Source organism: Musca domestica, unplaced genomic scaffold (genome assembly GCF_030504385.1).
Source record: "Musca domestica strain aabys unplaced genomic scaffold, Musca_domestica.polishedcontigs.V.1.1 206, whole genome shotgun sequence".
Taxonomy (NCBI): domain Eukaryota; kingdom Metazoa; phylum Arthropoda; class Insecta; order Diptera; family Muscidae; genus Musca; species Musca domestica.
In genome coordinates, this window is record NW_026712255.1 from 114,828 (window position 1) to 136,044 (window position 21,217).

Sequence of the window (21,217 nt, forward strand, 5' to 3'; positions counted from 1 at the left end):
GACTTTAACACCAAATCGGATAAAACATATATATATCTGAAACGATTTTCTCCAAATTTGATGTTCTTTCTTCTAGACTGAATTCGGTCGGATGTTTCAAAATACAGTCGATTTGGGTTGATATTAGCCATTTGGTGCCCAAAAAAGATATACATGGAAGCTATATCCCAACCCGAATCGATTTTGACAAAATTCGAAACACTTATTTCTGAGCTGTGTCTAAAGGCTGGTACCAAAGATTATTGTTGTGGAGTGCATATTACGAATGTGAGGGACTTTAACACCAAATCGGATGAAACATATATATGGGAGCTATATCTAAATTTGAGTCGATTCTCACCAATTTCAATCGGGTTCGTCCTTTGTGCAAGCCAAAGTTGTTTGGAAAATTTCATCTCAACCGGATAATAAGTGCGACCTGCATTTTGTTCACAAAAATACATGGAGAGACGGCGGGAGGGAAGGACAGACGGACTAAATCGACTCAGAAAGTGATTCTATTGAGATCCTCAAAAGCAACTATGGGTCTATATCGCTTCCTACTCCATGTTACAAACAAATCTCTTATCACTATATGGTGTAGGGTATAAAAATCCAACGGACCTAAAATACCTAAGAGTAAACTTTTGCCAATCTTTTTTATTCCTTTCGACAGATGAAAGGACAAAAAGTACTAAAATGTACAATAAAGTAAATATTTTTTATTGGACAATCACAATGAGCTAGAATTCGAAAAAATTGGAATGAGAGTCACCGATGGAGTGATGGATAGATGTTGCAAAGGGTTTTTGGAAATTCGAACAGTTCTAAAATGGTACTTAACTTCTTGATAAAAAATTGATATTTGGGATGAGAATCAAGGTTGGAAAGTAATTTTGATATGTGAGAGTGGTTTTGGAAATGTGTACAAAATGTACGAACAGTACTAAATTATACTAAATATGTTACAGTTTTATTTAGGGTGGACAGATGAAGCTGGAAATTTGAAATTTTGTATTGAGGTCCCTTTTAGTGGTTGGTTTGTGATAAGGAGGTGGTGTAGGAAATGTACATAATTTAGTACAATTTGGCATTGGGTGATACTGCTTGAAATCTGAAATTTGGCATTAGGATCACTGTTAGTGTGTAGGGTTTAAATTTGGAGGTGATTTTGGAAATACGTACTAAGCATTTCTAAATGGTACTAAATTTGGTAGTTGGTGAAGGAATAAGGCTGGAATCCTCAAATTTTATATTAAAGTCTCGATTGGTATATGGTATTGAGATAGGAAGGTGGTTTTGGAAATGTGTGCTACAAATATGCGAAAAGTACTAAATAGTAATAAATTTGCCATTCGGCGAAGGAATAGAGCTGAAGCTCTGAAATTTTATATTGAGGTTACTGTCAGTTTTTTTAGGGTTTACATATGGAGACATGGACTTTGGAGGTACCACTATATGGCGACTATTCCAAAATATAAACCTATGTTGAAATTTTTGTGTAAATTGATTCTCTACCCCCCCAAATCGATAGGAAAATGTGGTTGAGAATCCCCAAATTAGTACGTACCTTAATATGGGCCCTACACCGATACATTGGCCAACAGTGAACACTTTCTGCGAAGAAGTTTTCTAGCTGCCTTAGAAACCAAGATGCCAACTAAGGGACAAATCAATTGAAAAATGCAGCTAAGACCTTGGAAATAACTGAAACTGAAGGTGTACCCCTTCACATGAGGATTATAGCAAAACGTGGCCCATATATGGATAATTTTTTGCAATGATGATTGCTTCTAACTAAAAATCCAAATTATCAAAATTTGTCGAGATTAGTATGAAAATAATGTCAAAAAAGTAAAAAAATACTTGAAAATCTGGGGATAGGCCCTATATAGCCCAAAAGATGGATCGATATGACCCATATTTTGTACAAATTATTTTACATTTAATCTTTTTTAAATTTCGCACAATATGGAGCAAATGAGCATTTGAGGCCATTGGTGTAGCCAAAGGCTATAATAATGGATCCTAAAAAGCCAGACCTGGGAACCCAAAACCTTTTTAGTATTTTGATCTACTAACAGAACACTATAAGCTCCACCTGGAATTTGAGATAATATCCGCCATTTTTTGCCCAAAATGTAAGAGTTTGACTTGCCTTTTAACATTTTATTTCACGTTCGGGGCCAGTCAATTCAGCCGCATAAATCGTATGATTTAACGCCTTTAGTTTATTTTTTGTGGGACTATGTTAAAGCTTATGTCTATACAGACGAACCCGCTTCAATTGACGTATAGGAAGGCAACATTGAAGAATTTATTCCTGAAATAACAGCTGAAATGTTGGAAAGAGTATGCAAAAATTTAACTAAGCGATTGGACGATTTGAGGCCCAGTCGTGGTAAACATTTGCATGAAACAATTTGCAAACATTAAATTTTATTGACCATACTGTCAATTCAAATAAAGATTTCATGCATTTTTCTGAATTGTATGTATTTTTTGTATATCTCATAAAAATCACACAAAATAAGTTACTAAGTGTTGGATAATTATTTTTGGAGATCTTATAATAAAATTACAATTGTACCGAGCATTGATTCTAAAATTTGTTCCGTATAAAATATTAAATATTCTTGATTTCCTATACCAATACTCATAACAGAACTGTATGTATGTAGATTCCAGTATTGAACCACATACATTAAAAAAATTTACCAAGCCGACGTTCTTCAAATATATACCTGTTTCCACTTCATTAAAAAAAAATTATCATTTAAAATTGCTATTTAAATTATTGCTACCTGCTACAGGTAATTTTTGTTAAGAGCCAATTAAATATTATTTGGAAAAAGTATTCTCACCATTTATCGAATTGAGAGTCATATTTCTTTAGTTGTTTGCATTTATGATGGGAATATAAAAGATATCCATTGTAAAACGTTTATCACTTTGAAACATTCAACACCAGTTCATTTGCAAAATATGAAAGCCCTTTTTGCGAAAATCATATTTTTCTTTGCTGCCACTGCTGCTGCTGCAAAAAAAAAAAAAAAACAAACAGTTTACATAAATATAAATAAATGACTTTCTTTCGTAATTAACATATCTGTGAACTAGGCAAACAGACTGTGTGGCATTTATCTCAATTATTTAACAAACGAACCAGCCAGCCACCTAGGCAGAGCTACTGACTAACTGTGAATGAATTTGATGAATTCGTAAACTTTACAAAACTGATGGACAACAACATTGTTCATAAGTATTTAACGAATGGCACAAAAGAGAAATTTACATAAAAAAGTAAAAACAAACATCATCAACACTGTTACGCTTTTATAAAAATAACAATAAAAAACCCCATTTAATGTAAAACTTTTTTTGAGAGGGCCGAAACACAACAATTCCATGGCAGCGAGATAATAGAGACTGAAAAAGTGTGAATCAACACTCTGTTGTATATTGTATCAATGATCGGATTTTGAAAACTAGTAATAATGGTGCAATATTTTGAATTTATTTACCATCAAAAGTCACAAATAAAAGATCAAATGGCATTGAAAATAGCATAACGACATTATATCCCACCAATAATTATAATCGCAGGTCAAATGTTGCGATAATTGACATCGAAGGACCAAATCATTGACCATATAATATTCTTGTGTAACTTCTCGAAATAATCGTTTTCGATCCCACAAAGCATAAATTCATGACCTGCATAAAATTTTATTTCGATTTAGCCAAACTAAAAGGAAGGAGCTCATGCCAATTTACAGGGTGAGATAAAAAACTGCAACAAAGTCAAACGCCATCATTTTTGCATTTTTTTAATTTTATTGAATGAAAGCAAACAAGTAAAAAACATTAAGTTCGGCCGGGCCAAACTTTTAATACCCTTCACCTTAGGGTAAAAGAACCATTAGAAGAAATGTGGCAAAAACCATTAAAATGCCGAATATCGGGAGGTACCGTTATATGGGGGCTACATCAAACCGTGAACCTATAATTACAATGTTTCGCCACACGAACTAGGACCCATTTTGACCCACAAATGCCAATTTTTAGACAAATCAGTGAAAAAATGTAGCAAAAACCATCAAAATACCGAATATCGGGAGGTACCGTTATATGGGGGCAATATCAAATCATGGGCCCATGCATGCAATGTTTCGCCACCGAAGCTGGAACCCATAATGACCAACAAATACCAATTTTCAGACAAATCTGTGAAAAAATGTGGCATAAATCATCAAAATACCGAATATCGGGAGGTACCGTTAAATGAGGTACCGTTATACCAAAACGTGGACCGATATATCTCATTTTCAATACCAACCATCCTAGACACAATGCAAATAGCTCTGCTAAATTTTGGCGCTCTATGTCAAATAATGTGGGCTGTATCGTGATTTCAACAGACAGACAGACGGACATCGTTAAATCGACTTAGAATTTTATGCTGATTATGAATATATATACTTTATGGGGTCTAAGACGAATATTTAAGGATGTTACAAACGGAATGACAAAGTTAATATACCCTCCTTTCCAAGGTGGAGGGTATAAAAATGTCGGAAATAGCATCAAATTTTAGAATAAATTTAGATTTGTTCGAATTGGTCACCTTTGGCATGAATTATGGCCAATGAAATCGTGACACGCTGCCACAATGTTGCTCTGCGGTATTTTGGCCCATGAATTGGCTATTGAATATTTTCGGGATAATATTCGGCCTTTATTCTGATGTCACGATCGATTAATACAAGCGTAGAGTGACCATCGGCTGTTATGGCAGCCCACACCATCACCATGGCCGGCGCTTGAGTTCTGGTGGCCAACAAGTAAATACGATAATTTTTTTTCTTTACGAACTGCTGGACAACGTATTCTTTCGCATCGGAGAAAACCAAATTTGGCTGTTCACCACTTTCGGCCAAGCAAAGCAACTCTTTAGCTCTTTTGGGTATATTTTCTTTCTGTTGCGGTGTAAGTTCTTGCATATTTTGGCGTTTCAATGGCTTTACCCCATTTTGCAATATTTACCGAATGGAATATTGCGATATGTTCAGCTCACGAGCCATTTTTCGGCCACTGCAATGCGGGTTTCGATCAAGTCGCTTCTTTTCTTTTCGAACCATTTCTGCTGATGTTGCTGTTTTCTTCCGTCCACTTCCTTGACATCGGTATCAGTATCACGCTAATGAGCGATGGTACGAGACACAAAAGATTTTTTCACATTTAAAGGCTGGAGTCCTCTGACGACAGACACTTGTGGTTTTCCAGCCAAATATAAAGAAATCACACTACGACGCTTGAATTCCATCACGAATAAGTTATTTTCTGGAAAATTCTCACCAAAATGCTTTTGTACGCTTGTAAACAATATAATGAGCTGTCACTGGAACAATTTTAACAGCTGTCGGACGAGCGGCCTGGAAATGACAGCAGTCTGAAATTGGTTGCAATTTTTTAATCTCATCCTGTACAGGGTTGTCCATAGTCGACGGACCCATCTGGTAACGCCATAACTTTTGACAGAGATGTCACATTGCTTAATGACATACCGCGTTTGAAGCGTCAGTCCAAGCAGATTTTTACCATGAACCAATACACGCCACGCGAAATAGTTGAAATTTACATTCAACAGAAGAAGTCAATTGTAAAAACTCAACGTGCTTTTAAAACATTAAAAAATGTGAGAAGTGCGCCTTCTCAGAACACCATTAAGCGTTTATACAAAAAATTTTCGACTGGTAAGGCTCTTTCTAATCCGAAGAGGCCATATCGACCAAGGCGATCGGCCGAGAATATCGCTGCCGTACGAGCCAGTGTTGAGAGGTCCCCAAGAACATTCCAAAAACGCCGTTCTCAGCAGTTGGGCATGGCTCGGTCCACTTTACAACGGATTATTCGCATTGATTTGCATTTGTTCCCGTACAAAATTCAATTGACACAAAGAATGTTGCCTGCGGACAAGCCTCGTCGATTGGAATGGACCCAAAGAGTCATGGGTCCGTCGAATATGGCAACCCTGTATATGCAATAATTATGGATAACTCACAATTCATGGGTAAAGTTCATGTTAGTTTATATCGAGGGACCAAATCTAGGGTGACTCAATATTTCCAGCTGTGATGTACATGCGAACATTAATCTATATATAAATACACTCTGTACTTTAATTGCATGTCATATTTTTGTGCGTTTTTTTACAATGCCATACTAATTATATGCTTTTTGGCTCAACTCCAAAAAGGCCAACAACGAAATGAAAAATAGCACATGGTCAGAGGGAAATTAAATAGCTGAGGTATAATATTTTTTTTGGAACACCTTGAGAAAAACATTATTTTAAGAAAGAACAAGTTAAATAGTCTTTTACCGACAGATGTATACTCCCAGCCTTGAGTAATGATTATTCAAACTTTTGATCCATTATGGGAGAGGTTCCGAAGCAGTTGGCCAATATTAACCAATTCGTATCTGACCTAAGTCTGTAATTGTAAAATATGGAAATGTATATGGTACCTATATAGTGGACTGAAATATTCCACTTCATCTAATACAAGTAAATATATTTATATCCAACTTTATACGAAATCATAAATTCCGATCAATTACATATTCATATCACATTTCTGGCTAAGAGAAATATTTAGATATAGCAAGTTGTATAGAATCGCCGACTTGTTTCGCAAGTGGAAATTGTGATCCTTTGTGGTTGAGGTACCATAAGGGGTTCGCAGATGTATATCATTTTCACAACATATTTTGCGTTGGCAACAAAAATTTGGATTTGTGAAATTTGAACAGAGATTTGGATGCTTATATAGCGTTTTATAAGGTTCATGGCTATTAAAAACTTTGAACCCTTTATTGGCGGAAGAACCAGAAGGAGTACGCCAATATATCCCATTTTCATAGCAGATCTTGTGTTAGTATGTATGTAGTATATTTGCCAATATGTGAAATTTGAAGAGAATCCGATATTTATTTCTTATTTTATGATGGTTTTGATTATTCAAAATGTTGATCCTTCGTGGGGGAGGTACTACAAGAAATGGTCCAATCTCTAGCATCATTATAAAAGATCTTGTGTTTATAGAAATATTGAGATGTAGCAATTCGCGTTTTATGAGTTTCATTGACATTAAAAATGTTGGCCTTTTCTTTGGGGAGGTACCAGAAGGAGTGGTCTGATATACTCCATTCTCACAGCAGATTTTGTGTTACAAGAAATAATGGGATGTGTGAAATATTAAGAGAACCGGATGCTTATTTCGGATTTTATAATCGTTTTGGTTATTCAAAACTATGACCTTTTATGGGTTATAAACCCATATGGAAATGTAGGGATGGGCCAAGTATGGATGGAATCGGATGTACATTTCGCGTTTTATAAGCTTCATTAATATTCAAAATGTTGACAATTTGTGGGGGAGATGTCAGAAGTAGTGGACCGATACATTTCATCTTCACACCCGACCTTGGCTTAATAAAAAGATTGTGATGTTATAATTATTCAAATTTATTATAAAAGTTATAATTATTGAAAATTTTGACCCTTTGTGGGGGAGGTACTTGATGGAGTGGACCGATATTGACAATTTTCGAACCTGACCTATCACTGATGGAAATACTGGAATTTGCCAAGTTGAAGCAAAATCGGATGATCCTTTCTCTTTCTGTGCAGTAACATATTTACTTTGAAAATTTCGACCTTTTGTGGGGAAGGTTCCAGAAGGACTGGACCGATATAGCCCATCTCCGAATTTGATCAAAGTCTGATAATAATACTACTATGTGCCAAGTTTGGACGAAATCCGATACTCCCTTCGAGAGTTATCGTGCGCATCAGACACACAGACATCGCTAGATCAACTCCAAATGTCTTGAAACGGTTTGGTGCAAAGAGACCTAAGGTATAAAACCGTTATTTCGATGAGGTCGTATCAGCTGATATATATCCTCTCTAGCCATATGTTTTTTCTTTAAATTCTCTTGTACAAGTCGATATTGGTTCTATTCCCATCTAAACATTTTCATAAAAATACAAAACTTTCTTCCATATCCATGTAATACTAATCGTCTTATAATAAAAAATTCTTATAAAAAAAGGAAATATGTGAAGTCATGCAAAACCTCAAAACGCTTGAGAAAGACAAGCCCACATTAACCCTTAAATCGTACCACTTCTTCTTATTACGTTCGCATTTGTTATTGTTGACAAATTGTCAACGTGCTTATTTATGTAATGTAATTCTACTCTCCATAGTCATGGTTTGTATGTTCGAACTAACGTAATTTCCACAAGCTATCAATATTGTCAATTCGACCGTTACAAAATTGAAATGAAACGTTTTTTTTCTCCGTCGCGTCTTGCATTGTTTACTTTGCCATATATCCATGCATCTGGTCGTCTCGTGGTGGTGGTCAATAGACCAGCATGGTTTCCATGCCAACGAATAATACAAAAAAAAGTCATGGAATGATTCTTGATTGGTAATTTTGAGAGTTTTTGTCATTTCTTTTTCTTCTTCTTTTCTCGTTGCTTGAAAATGCATTCATATGTGAGTCAATGTACCGTTAAATTTATTTTTATGGCTTTTTAATTTGTTATTTATTAATGGGGTGTAAGAGATTATTATCTAAGAAAAAATAAATGCAATATTTCTTGATAACAACAAAATAAATAGAGGGGAGTATGAGTATTTTTTAGAATTATATTAAGGTGTTTTATTTATTTTCCATCTCATACTTTCATAGAACAAAAGTCCAGCTCCTGACCCCCTGCATGAGAGACTTTCAAACCCATTAACATTCAAATAAACTGTGGTTGGGAAGGAAACTCGAGAAATCCAGTAGTCCCATATATTTTCGATTGGTGTAAATGTATTACCATTGAACCCATCGTGAGCTTTTCTTTTCGGCAAGAAGCATACAATTCTATGCCGATTTATCGATTTCCGTTCGTCTGTCTGTATTTCCGTCTGTGGAAATCGTTCTAGCTTCCAAGCAAAATAAAGAAGGTTGATTAAATTTTACTATGATGTGTGATATGCCTACAAGAATTTTCGTATTGAAATAGGGTTATATGGGTTGGTATAGCCCCCATATAACTGTACCGACAGATTTAAGATTTTTATACCATCAGCCATGTAGATAGAGAGGGTATATAAATACAGTTAAGACGTGCCTTATCGAAATAACGGTTTTAGACCTTAGGTCTCATTGGACCAGTCGATATAGCGATGTCTGACTATCTGTCGTCTCTCCATCAGGCTGGTGCGTACTATAACACTCGAAGGGAGTATCCAATTTGGTCCAAATTTGGTACATCGTAAATTGTTATCAAACTTAGATCGTGGTCGGAGATAAGCAATATCGGTACACTCCTTCTGGTATCTTCCACACAAAATGTCAACATTTTCAAAGAAAATATTTTACCGGACAGAAAGAGAAAAGCTAATCCGATTTTGCTCCAACTTTGCAAATCCTAATATTTACATCAGTGCTAGGTCAGGTGCGAAAATGGACAATATCGGTCCACTCCATCAAGCAACTCCCCAACAAAACGTCGAAATTTTGAATAATTTTAACTCTTATAAAATGTGATGTAAGAGTCCGATTGTCTCGAAATTACACATATCACAATGATTTTATTGACCCAAGGTATGTTGTGAAGATGGAATGTATCGGTCCACTCCTTCTGTTACCTCCCCCACAAAGTCTCAAAATTTTGAATGTCCATGAAGATCATAAAACGCAAAAATAACATCCGATCCCACTCAGACTTGGTACATCTTAATTTTTTCATCAACACAATATCTCACGAATATTTTAACATTTTGTAAAAATTATCACATATCTGATATCAAGTGAAGGACGTAAAGTCCAAACCTGGCACGTCGCAATATTTATATCATATTTATTTAGGACCGATACGAAATGGACAATAATGGTCCATTCCTTTGGAACATTTGGAATAATCATAACAGAATTAAACATATATTTAAATAACAAATTTAGTAGCAATTTTGATCCGAATTTGCTAATGGTTTTGACATCTTTTTATAGAAAATTGGTCATACAGGTCCACGTCTTTGGATGACTGTACTGACATTATTCACCGTAATCGTATCAACCGGAAAATATTAACTCCCTATATTCGGTATTTTTTACCTTTTTTTTCCAAATTCCTTCCAAATGGTGGAGGGCATTTAAAGTTCGACCTGGTCGAATTTACTGCTTTTTACTTTTTTTTTCAAATTTGCAAATTCTTTCCCAATGGTGGAGGATATACAAAGTTTAGCCCGGCCAATCTTATTGATTTTTTACTTGTTGTACCTTAAATATTTTCATCCAACAACAATTAATTATATTTTAGCTGAATGATGTAAATATTTCTTGAATTTACTTAAACAAAAACAAAAAAAAAAAAAAAATCAAATAATTTGTTTTCATCATTGACACTTATTCATTTGTTTTCAAAAAATTCCCAATAAATAAGTCGAAATCATTCAGTAATGACAATTTGGCCATTTTCCAATGAAAACACGCAAGATCAAAAGCCACACGAACAGAATGGTAAATATAAAATACGATAAAGGATGATTGAGTTACTCTTTCACAGCCTTATAACCAATTTTTCACCTAGAACCTCCCGAACAACAAGCAATGGTCGCACCACCACCCATACCCATGATGATTGGTCACAATTTCCCTAAAGACTTGGAAATGAAAATCAACACCACCAAACCTTATATCTTTGCAAGTTTAGTCTCATGGCCATTTTATTGGCTATATCGTGGTTTGGAATGGGGTCGTCACCGGGAGAATGTCAAATTACCAGCATATATTCATAGGGTTAGTGTTGCAACATCGAATTCGAATTTTCATCAAGTTTTAAAAAAAATATTAATTAACATTTTTTTAGACCCATCTCCAGGCCAAATTTCTACAATTTGCCATCATTTTAACGGGCATAACAATGGCTTCATTGGAGTCGATACGGCGGCATATGAACACCAGTGGAACAAATTCTTCAAGATGAATTTAAATTGTTTTGAACATTTGATCATGTTTTAAATTTATATATATTTAATATAAATATATTAATATATATATTTAAATTCCTTAAAAGGAATAGGCATTTTTGCAGTGAAATAATAAAAGAAGCTTCTAATTTGGCGAAGTTCGAATTTAAAAAAAACCCGTTCGATATTGGCAATTTTCAAATTCGATCTAGGTGTTAAAAAGGAATTATGGTACCAAGCTCGAAGAAAATCGGTTTGCATTAAATATTGTGGTGTTCTAGTGTCGGACAAAATCGTGTACCCAATACACATGGCGTCGCCTAAGTAGACAAATATCCAAAAGTAGGAGGTTTAATTTAATTGCATCATTCCAGAACCTGCAAGAATCTACTAGTTTTGATTTTTTTTCTTATTGAAAATTTTGAGAGATAAAAAAATGGAACAAAGTCAAATGCCATAATTTTTACATTTTTTTTATTGAATGAAAGCAAAAAATTCGGAAATAGCATCAAATTTTAGAATAAATTTACTCGAACTGGTCACCTTTGGCACGAATTATGGCCTTCAGACGACCAATAAAACCGTCACATGCTGCCCGAACGTTGCTCTGCGGTATTTTGACCCTTTCCCAACGAAGTGCTTGCTTGAGATGATCAAAACTTTGGTACTTTTTAGTGCCAACCTTGCTTTCCAAAATACTCCAAACATAATAGTTTAACGGCTTGGTATCTGGAGATTTTGATGGCCATTGTGCGCTGGAAATGAAGTGAGGAACCTCTTTTTTTTAACCATTCTTGGCATTTATTCTGATGCCACGGTCGATTAATACATGCGACCATCGGCAGTTATGGCGGCCCACACCATCACCATGGCCGGCGCTTGAGTTCTGATGGCCAACCGAAGGTGCACATTTTCAGCAGACCTCTTTGACAAGTAAACACGATCATTGAAATTCCAAAAAGTGCAAGAACTTACACCGCAACAGAAATATAATAGACTCAAGAGATGTAAAGAGTTGCTTCGCTTGGCCGAAAGTGGTGAACTGGCGAATTTGGTTCTTTCCGATGAGAAAACATTAGACATTCCAACAGGACTCAGCACCATCGCACTCAGCATGCGCCACCCAAGAATGGTTACAAAATGAGGTTCCTCGCTTCATTTTCAGCGCACAATGGCCACCAAAATCTCCAGATACTAAGCCGTTGATCTATTGTGTCTGAAGTATTTTGGAAAGCAAGGTTTGCACTAAAAAATGCCAAAGTGTCGATCACCTCAACCAAGCGCTTCGCCTGGAATGGGTCAAAATACCACAGTGTGACGGTTTCATTGGTCGTTTGAAGGCCATAATTCCTGCCAAAGCTGACCAGTTCGAGGAAATCTAAATTTATTCTAAAATTTGATGCTTTTTCCGACATTTACTTGCTTTCATTCAATTATATTAAAAAAAATGAAATAAATATGGCGTTTGACTTAGTTGCGGTTTTTTATCTCACACTGTATGTCCACAATGCAAGGATTCCTAGGATATTAATTTAAAAATCTGAGAATTTTTTTTAAAAAATAATTTTTATAAAATTTCCAACCACCATAAGAGCTAGTGAATACTTTTATATATTAAATTTAAACATTGATAAGTCAAAAGTTCATGCATGCTTCATTAGCATTATTTGACTGAAATTATGAAAAAAAATATTTAAAAGAACATAGAAAACCCTGAAAAATTACACACAGAAAATTTCCAATTAATTTGTTTCAAGAAAACACATTCTAATTGATTTTAATAGGTCATTAATACATAATTTTTTCTACTTTAAAAGTTCAAAGCCTGCCTACAAACAAACATTAAGAACCCCCTTTCAAATCGAAAAGCTAAATTTGTTTTAATCGGTATTTTTAATCATGTTTTAAAATTTTTGAAAACTACAATTCTAACGAACTGCTATCACTCGAACATCATTATCATCATCGAACGAATAAACATGGCTTAAACAGGTGTTCATTTCAAAACTCCACTTCGAATTTGATGTGAACACACAAATTAACTTCTGTGGCTTGGGAGAGCTAAAGGCAAAAAAATCCCCCTTCATTTTAAAGAACATTTGTTGGCTCATTCACCTGCTTAGAACTAGGCTGACTGTCGTCGAATGGTGGACACTAGAATCGAGTATTACCCAGATTTTCACTGAAAACATTTCTAGTTTTACTGGCCAATGGAAAAACTTAAGCGATGGTGTGTTGGGTGAGAGCGATATGATTTAAACCTTTTTATGGTTGTTATTATTGTTTTAGTTTTTTTTTTTTTTTTTGGGGAAGGGAAGGGGTTTGTTATCTTAGTTAATTAACTAAATGATTGTGTATGTTTTTGGGGGAAAAGCATTTCTGGCTTGTGCTTGCCACAAACTGTGTTATTTCGTTTCTTCGACTGGCAATTAAGGTTAACTTAAATCAATGTTTCGACCTTAAAACTTGAAACGTATTTCTTTAGGGTCATTCTCAAAGTATAACAATTAACAAACTTTCGAATAGAAGGTGCGTTACTGTCTACCTTAAGCATGTTTACGGTTGAGGTAGTATGTCCTTTTTGTGCCCTTCACCTGATTTCGGTAACCAGGGCAACGATTATTTGTATTTTTGTATTTCTTTAGACTTACAAAAGAAATTTGTGGGGTACTTTGTATGACTTGTAAAAGGCAGGACAAAAGTTTTCAGTCACTGTGGAAAAAAGTTTTTTCTATAGAAAAAATTCCAAGAAATTGAGAAAAAGATTTTTTTTCTGTAGAAAAAGGAGGATGAATTTTTCCATAGAAAATTCATCCTCAGATTCTGAAGATTCTTTTCTATAGAAAATTCATCCTCTGCTTCTGAAGATTTTTTTCTATAGAAAATTCATCATCAGCTTCTGAGGATTTTTTTCTATAGAAAATTCATCCTCAGATTCTGAGGATTTTTTTTCTATAGAAAATTCATCCTCAGATTCTGAGGATTTTTTTTCTATAGAAAATTCATCCTCAGATTCTGAGGATTTTTTTCTATAGAAAATTCATCCTCAGATTCTGAGGATTTTTTTTCTATAGAAAATTCATCCTCAGATTCTGAGGATTTTTTTCTATAGAAAATTCATCCTCAGATTCTGAGGATTTTTTTTCTATAGAAAATTCATCCTCAGATTCTGAGGATTTTTTTTCTATGGAAAATTCATCCTCAGATTCTGAGGATTTTTTTTCTATGGAAAATTCATCCTCAGATTCTGAGGATTTTTTTTTCTATGGAAAATTCATCCTCGGATTCTGAGGATTTTTTTTCTATAGAAAATTCATCCTCGGATTCTGAGGATTTTTTTTCTATAGAAAATTCATCCTCAGATTCTGAGGATTTTTTTTCTATAGAAAATTCATCCTCAGATTCTGAGGATTTTTTTTCTATAGAAAATTCATCCTCAGATTCTGAGGATTTTTTTTCTATAGAAAATTCATCCTCAGATTCTGAGGATTTTTTTTCTATAGAAAATTCATCCTCAGATTCTGAGGATTTTTTTTTCTATAGAAAATTCATCCTCAGATTCTGAGGATTTTTTTTCTATAGAAAATTCATCCTCAGATTCTGAGGATTTTTTTCTACAGAAAATTCATCCTCAGATTCTGAGGATTTTTTTTCTATAGAAAATTCATCCTCAGATTCTGAGGATTTTTTTTCTATAGAAAAATCATCCTCAGATTCTGAGGATTTTTTTCTATAGAAAAATCATCCTCAGATTCTGAGGATTTTTTTTCTATAGAAAATTCATCCTCAGATTCCGAGGATTTTTTTTTCTATAGAAAATTCATCCTCAGATTCTGAGGATTTTTTTCTATAGAAAATTCATCCTCAGATTCTGAGGATTTTTTTTTCTATAGAAAATTCATCCTCAGATTCTGAGGATTTTTTTCTATAGAAAATTCATCCTCAGATTCTGAGGATTTTTTTTCTATAGAAAATTCATCCTCAGATTCTGAGGATTTTTTTTCTATAGAAAATTCATCCTCAGATTCTGAGGATTTTTTTTCTATAGAAAATTCATCCTCAGATTCTGAGGATTTTTTTCTATAGAAAATTCATCCTCAGATTCTGAGGATTTTTTTCTATAGAAAATTCATCCTCAGATTCTGAGGACTTTTTTCTATAGAAAATTCATCCTCAGATTCTGAGGATTTTTTTTCTATAAAAAATTCATCCTCAGATTCTGAGGATTTTTTTTTCTATAGAAAATTCATCCTTAGATTCTGAAGATTTTTTTCTATAAAAAATTCATCCTCAGATTTTTTTTATAGAAAAAATCCTCAATGGCTGATGACAAATTTTTTTCTATAGGAAAAAAAACCTCAGTCGCTGAGGATGAAAAAAATTCTCAGAAACTTAGAGGACCAATTTTTTTCTATAGAAAAAATTCTCAGAAACTCAGAGGACTTATTGTTTTCTTTAGAAAAAAATCCTCAGAAGAAAAAAAATCCCAAAAACACTGACGACGAAATTTTTTTCTACATAAAAAAACTCCTCAGGAGGATTTTTTCCTATAGAAAAATATTTGTCCTCAATTACTGAGAAAAAATATGTCCTCGATTGTTATTCTATAAAATGTTCTTCTTTTGGAAAAATCCACAGGTACTGAGGACAACGTTTTTCCGACCTGCATCGCTGAGAATTATTTTTTTTCTTTTGGCAAAAATATATTTGTGTATTAAAAAAATGCCAGTCCCTGTTTTAATTCCCACCCTCAGTTTGGTATTTTTTCTCCCCCTTCGTTACCTCATTTTCGCGCCATATTCTTAACCAACAAAATGTAACAATTTACAAAAAATAAAGCAAAAATATTCTTTTTAGCTATTGCCATTGATATTCATGACATTTTGTTTGACGCTGAACCTATTTTTCCATGTGACGTTTTGAAACCGAAACGAACACTTGGCTTATAATTAGAAACCGAACAACGGCAACAATGAAAAAATGTTAAAACAATTCGTTGCCATTCATGCAGTTGGTTGTATCGCTGAAGGCATTTTAGACCTAGTGTTGTTTTGTGTTCAGCATTAGCTGGAAAGCTGCAGAACCAACCAACACCAAACATTCCTTTGGTACAGTTTTGTTTTTTTTTATTTTGTGGTAACCGAGCGAGGGAGAAGGCAGTTATATCATGGTGAGGGTTACAATATACCTCGTAGTGTGTTAGTGTGTAGTACCATTTTCAACCTGAAACGTGCAACATGGTCAGAACCACATAAAAATAAAAACAAAATACTTGTTATTGTTGTTGTAGTTGTCATTACTCTCGTAAATACTTGATTTAGGAACATTGAGACGGACAGACAAACACACAACGTATTTTGTTGTCAACAACAAAAAATGCTGTTTACCTTCAAAACTGTTTTGCTACTTTTGTTTTGGTTTTGTTTTTGTATTTTTATGTTCTTTTTGTTTTGTATGGGGTTTCTTTACAACAAGTATGTGTGTCCGATGTTTCCCCAAAACCTCATGCAATAAATAAACATGGGAAAGTGGACCGTCACATCTTTTGGAATATTGGTAATCTATGAAATATTTTGACATATTGACCAGCTGAGAGCCAAACTTGTGTGTTAGGAGAAGAGTATGTAGCGCCTAAGCTCCTTTTTCACAACATACACGTAAGCAATGGCTATAGTCGTGCGGGGCCGAGCATGTGATACCCTACAACACTACAATATGTTAGAATCCTGCTTATGTCCAAATCCATTTTGGAAATTTTTGCTTTTGAAGTACTGCACAGATATCACCCTCAGCTTTTTGACCAGGGACATTTGCCCAATATTTACGCACTCCGTCGTGCTGTTAGTTGTTGTGGTCCATTTTATAGCTAAGTATAATGCAATGGTTATCCAAAATGGTAGACTTCTTCGCTGTTTTTTTGGTTCATTTCGACTCCTAAATATTATGTGATTGTCCCCAAAAGAAATAGGCTTCTATTCTGGCCCTAGCCCCACCTCTATTCAAAATTTCGTGAAGATCGGGCCATAATTGCGACCTGTACCTGTGTTTACAAATTAACAAGGACAGACGGACGGATGGACATACATAGCTAGATCGACTCAGCTCGACTCAAGAAAGAAATAAAAAATTTCGGAAATAGTATCAAATTTTAGAAAATGTTTAGATTTGTTCGAATTGGTCACGTTTGGCACGAATTATGGCCTTCAAGCGGCCAATGAAACCGTCACACGCTGCCCGAATATTGCTCTGCAGTATTTTGGCCCATTCCCGTAGAAGCGCTTGCTTGAGGTGATCGACACTTTGGTATTTTTAGTGCTAACCTTGCTTTCCAAAATACTCCAGACACAATAGCCCAACGGATTGGTATCCGGAAATTTTGGTGGCCATCATGCGCTGGTAATGAAGCGAGGAACATCATTTTGCAACCATTCTTGGGTGGCGCTGCTGAGTCCTGTTGGAGTGTCCATGGTCTGCGGCCAAAATGTTTGCGTGCCCAATACACCCACCGGAATACTTTTGTCGATAATATTCGGCATTTATTCTATTGCCATTGAATGATGGCAAACGAAGCGAGGAACCTCATTTTGTAATAATTTTTGGGTGGCGCGTGCTGAGTGCAATGGTGCTGAGTCCTATTGGAATGTCCAAGGTCTGCGGCAAAAATGTTTGCGTGCCCAAGGGTTTAATACACCCTCCAGAATATTTTCGCGATAATATTCGGCATTTATTCTGACGCTGACAACGGTCGATTAATACGAATGGAGAACGACCATCGGCTGTTATGGCGGCCCACACCATGGCCAGCGCTTGAGTTCTGGTGGCCAACCGAAGGTGTACATTTTCAGCTGACCTCTTTGGCAAGTAAACGCGATCATTTTGTTTGTTTACAAACTGCTGGAAAACGAATGTTTTCTCATCGAAGAACACGGCAGTTCACCACTTTTGGCGAAGCGAAGCAACTCTTTAGCTCTTTTGAGTCTATTTTCTTTCCGTTGCGGTGTAAGTTTACTTTTTGGAATTTCAATGGCTTGACCCCGAGCTCATTTTTCAATATTTTCCGAATGGAATATTGCGATATGTTCAGCTCATGAGCCATTTTTCGGCCACTGTGAGGCTTCTTTACTTTTCGAACCATTTCTGCTGAAGTTGCTGTTTTCTTCAGTCCGCTTCCTTGACGTCGGGCTACGCTACCAGTATCACGGTAACGAGCGATGGAACGAGACTCAGAAGAGATATTCACATTTAAGTTCTGGAGTGCTCCAACGATAGCCATCTGTGGTTTTCCAGCAAAATATAAAGAAATCACACTATCACGCTTGCATTCCATTACGAATATCTTTTTTTTTTCAAAATGCTTTTGTAAGCTTGTAAACAATATAATGAGCTGTAAACAATATAACAGCTGTCGGACGAGTGGCTTAGAAATTAAATGTCTGAAGTTGGTTGCAGTTTCTTTACATTGTCTTGCTAAGATCCGGTTTATAGGGAGTTTGTAACCATTTGTGTTTCAAAAAGGACAAAATATGTATATTTTTTGGTGACTGGCTTTAGCGTTAAAATTTTCCAAAAAATATAAAATAATCCTCTTATCATAACCAGTATTATCGTCGAAAAGAGAGATTTGGCTTCTATAAATATTTTCTGTTTTATTTTTTTATTTATTTATTTTTTGTTCTTAAATAAAAATGCACGGATTCCAGTGAATCATTATACGAAATTTCCAAAAAAAAAAAAAAAAAAAAAAAAAAAAATGGAAGAGGAGAAACTTGTCTCCTTTATTCAGGTTCCTTTGCAATATAAACTTACAAAACGCTGATACACGCGTCTTCTGTTTTTAGCCCCATTTTCATAGTTTACAGCATTTATCCTGCAATTATTGAAAAAAGTAAATTTTATCGCACAGTGCTTTTTTTCTTAGCTTCTTGAAAGGCCATGACCTCCTAAGCGCCATGTTCGTTAATATCTCTGTTTAAATTGTTAATAATTCATTGACTATCCTCGAAGAAATTCTTTAGTTTGTAGGTTCGGCTTTTTTACCACTTAAAACACACCCTAGCATATTTTTGGGGGATGGGAGCAACATCAGTTGTTAATCGTCAAGAACGATACGGTGATATATTTACGACTTTTTACATCATAAATATACCCCTCACGTAATCTTTATCTTCATCCAAGTGTCCAGCAGGCAATAATCTCCATTGTAATCAAGAAATGTTTAAGGTTTACCAAAAAAGAGATTTGGCTTCTATAAAATCTTTTGTTTTATTATTTTTTTCTTGAATAAAAAAGAATATCTCGGTATCAACTACCTGAATTCACACGTTGTCTTTTTGGCATCAGGAGCTCCGCCATATTCAGTGATGGGTATTTGTTTGTGGGAACAGGGACTGTATTTCTTTAATTCTAACTGAACATAACAGCTGATCTGTGGCATCAAAAAGGTGATTTTGAGAAGAAAAATGAACAAGAACTAAATCTTCTTTTCTATGGGAACTACTCTACGAACTACCTGCCTGGCTTCTTCAGACCAACAGAGACGTGGGAGTTTTGAAACAAAATAACAATTCTTTGTGAAATGTATGTTGCGATCCTTACATGGATTTCAATTGGAAATGTATGGTATTTCTCTACAATTATTTTTCTCTGTGTAATGAAAAAAAAAAAATAGCCATTGGCCAAAAAATACGCCCATCATTGTCACATAATTATATTAACTTGGCGTCGGCTGAGGATGATGACTCTGTAGGAAAAAAGATATTATTTTTCTCAAGTACTGGAATTCTTCAAAGTAAAATTATTTTTTACCCAATATGGTTTAATTGTGACACACATTTATTTTGGCATCAATTGACCAAATTTGATAAACAATACCATTTAGTGTGGGGGAAGATCAATTCTTTTGTTGTGCCAATTTTTGTGAGGTTATGGCAAACCAGCCACCCAAAAAAGTGTTAAGTGTTTGATTTTTTGTTTACTTTTATGACTTTGCTGAATTGAAGGTTCAATACAAAATCATTTTTCAATTTTTAGATTTATATTCTATTGTTTTTTTTTTTTCTATAAAAAGGCGACGACAATTTAAAGTATTAAACATTTTTTAAAGGCATACGGTTGCAGTCAAAAACTGGTGATACATTCCGATGGCACTGTGGGACAAAATTCATTATACCCTATAACACCATGTGTTGGGGGTATTATAAATTTGATTGGGCCAAATGATGTAACAAATATTTGTCCCCGGCATAGGATACCATATATGTCCGTCCGCCCGTCTATCCATGCTAATTTGTAACCGCTCTACAGGTCGTATTTATGACCCGATCCATACTAAATTTAGCATGGAGGTGGGGCTAGGTTCAGAATAGAAGCCTATTGTTTTTTGAGATGATCGCATAATATTTAGGACTTGAAATGGACCAAAAAAACAGAAAATGTTCCCGTTATTGAAGATGCTCTGCTGGACGCAATTATTGACCACATTGATGCGGAATTTAGCATGGGGCTAGAGTTTTGGTCTAGTCAGAAGCCTGCCATTTTGCTTGGTCATCGGACAATATTTAGCGGTTAAAATGGACCATAACTTTTTTGTAAAAAGTACTAATATTTTACTAAACCGGAATATTTTTAATCCTGGCGAAATCAAAAATACACGAAAATTTCACTTCTGCCTATATCCAAGATATCGCATATACAGGAAATAAAAACACTGCAACATAGTCAAACGCCATAATTTTTACATTTTTTAAATTTTACTGAATGAAAGCAAAAATATCGGAAATAGCATCAAATGTTAGAATAAGTTTAGATTTGTTCGAATTACCCAACTTTGGCACGAATTATGGCCTTCAAACGGCCAATGAAAACGTCACACGCTGCCCGAATGTCACTCTGCCGTAATTTGGCCCATTCCCGGCTAAGCGCTTGCTTAAGGTGATCGACACTTTAGTATTTTTTAGTGCCACACTTTGCTTTTCAAATACTCCAAACACAATGGTCCAACGGATTGGTATCTGGAGAATTTTGTGGCTATTGTGCGCTGGAAATGAAGCGAGGAACCTCATTTTGTAACCATTCCTGGGTGGTGAGTGCGATGGCGCTGAGTTCTATTTGAATGTCCAAGGTCTGCGGCCAAAATTTTTACGAGCCCAAGGCTTTAATACACCCTTCAGAATATTTTCGCGATAATATTGGACATTTAT

At 35.1% G+C, this 21,217-nt stretch overlaps 1 protein-coding gene across 3 annotated transcripts in view; it reads left to right on the forward strand.

The window, feature by feature from the left end:
- Positions 1–21,217, forward strand: part of LOC101901736 (uncharacterized) — a 167,323-nt gene that overhangs the window by 76,071 nt on the left and 70,035 nt on the right. Inside the window, exons 1-3 of one of the 3 annotated variants that reach the window (XM_059122605.1) lie at positions 10,431–10,569; positions 10,640–10,848; positions 10,919–10,995. The exons of the other annotated variants lie outside the window; for them this stretch is intronic. Of the exons in view, the coding sequence (XP_058978588.1) occupies positions 10,509–10,569; positions 10,640–10,848; positions 10,919–10,995 (347 nt within the window). The 5' untranslated portion in view covers positions 10,431–10,508. Of the gene's footprint in view, positions 1–10,430; positions 10,570–10,639; positions 10,849–10,918; positions 10,996–21,217 lie in introns of those variants that run through there. 3 annotated transcript variants of the gene reach the window in all.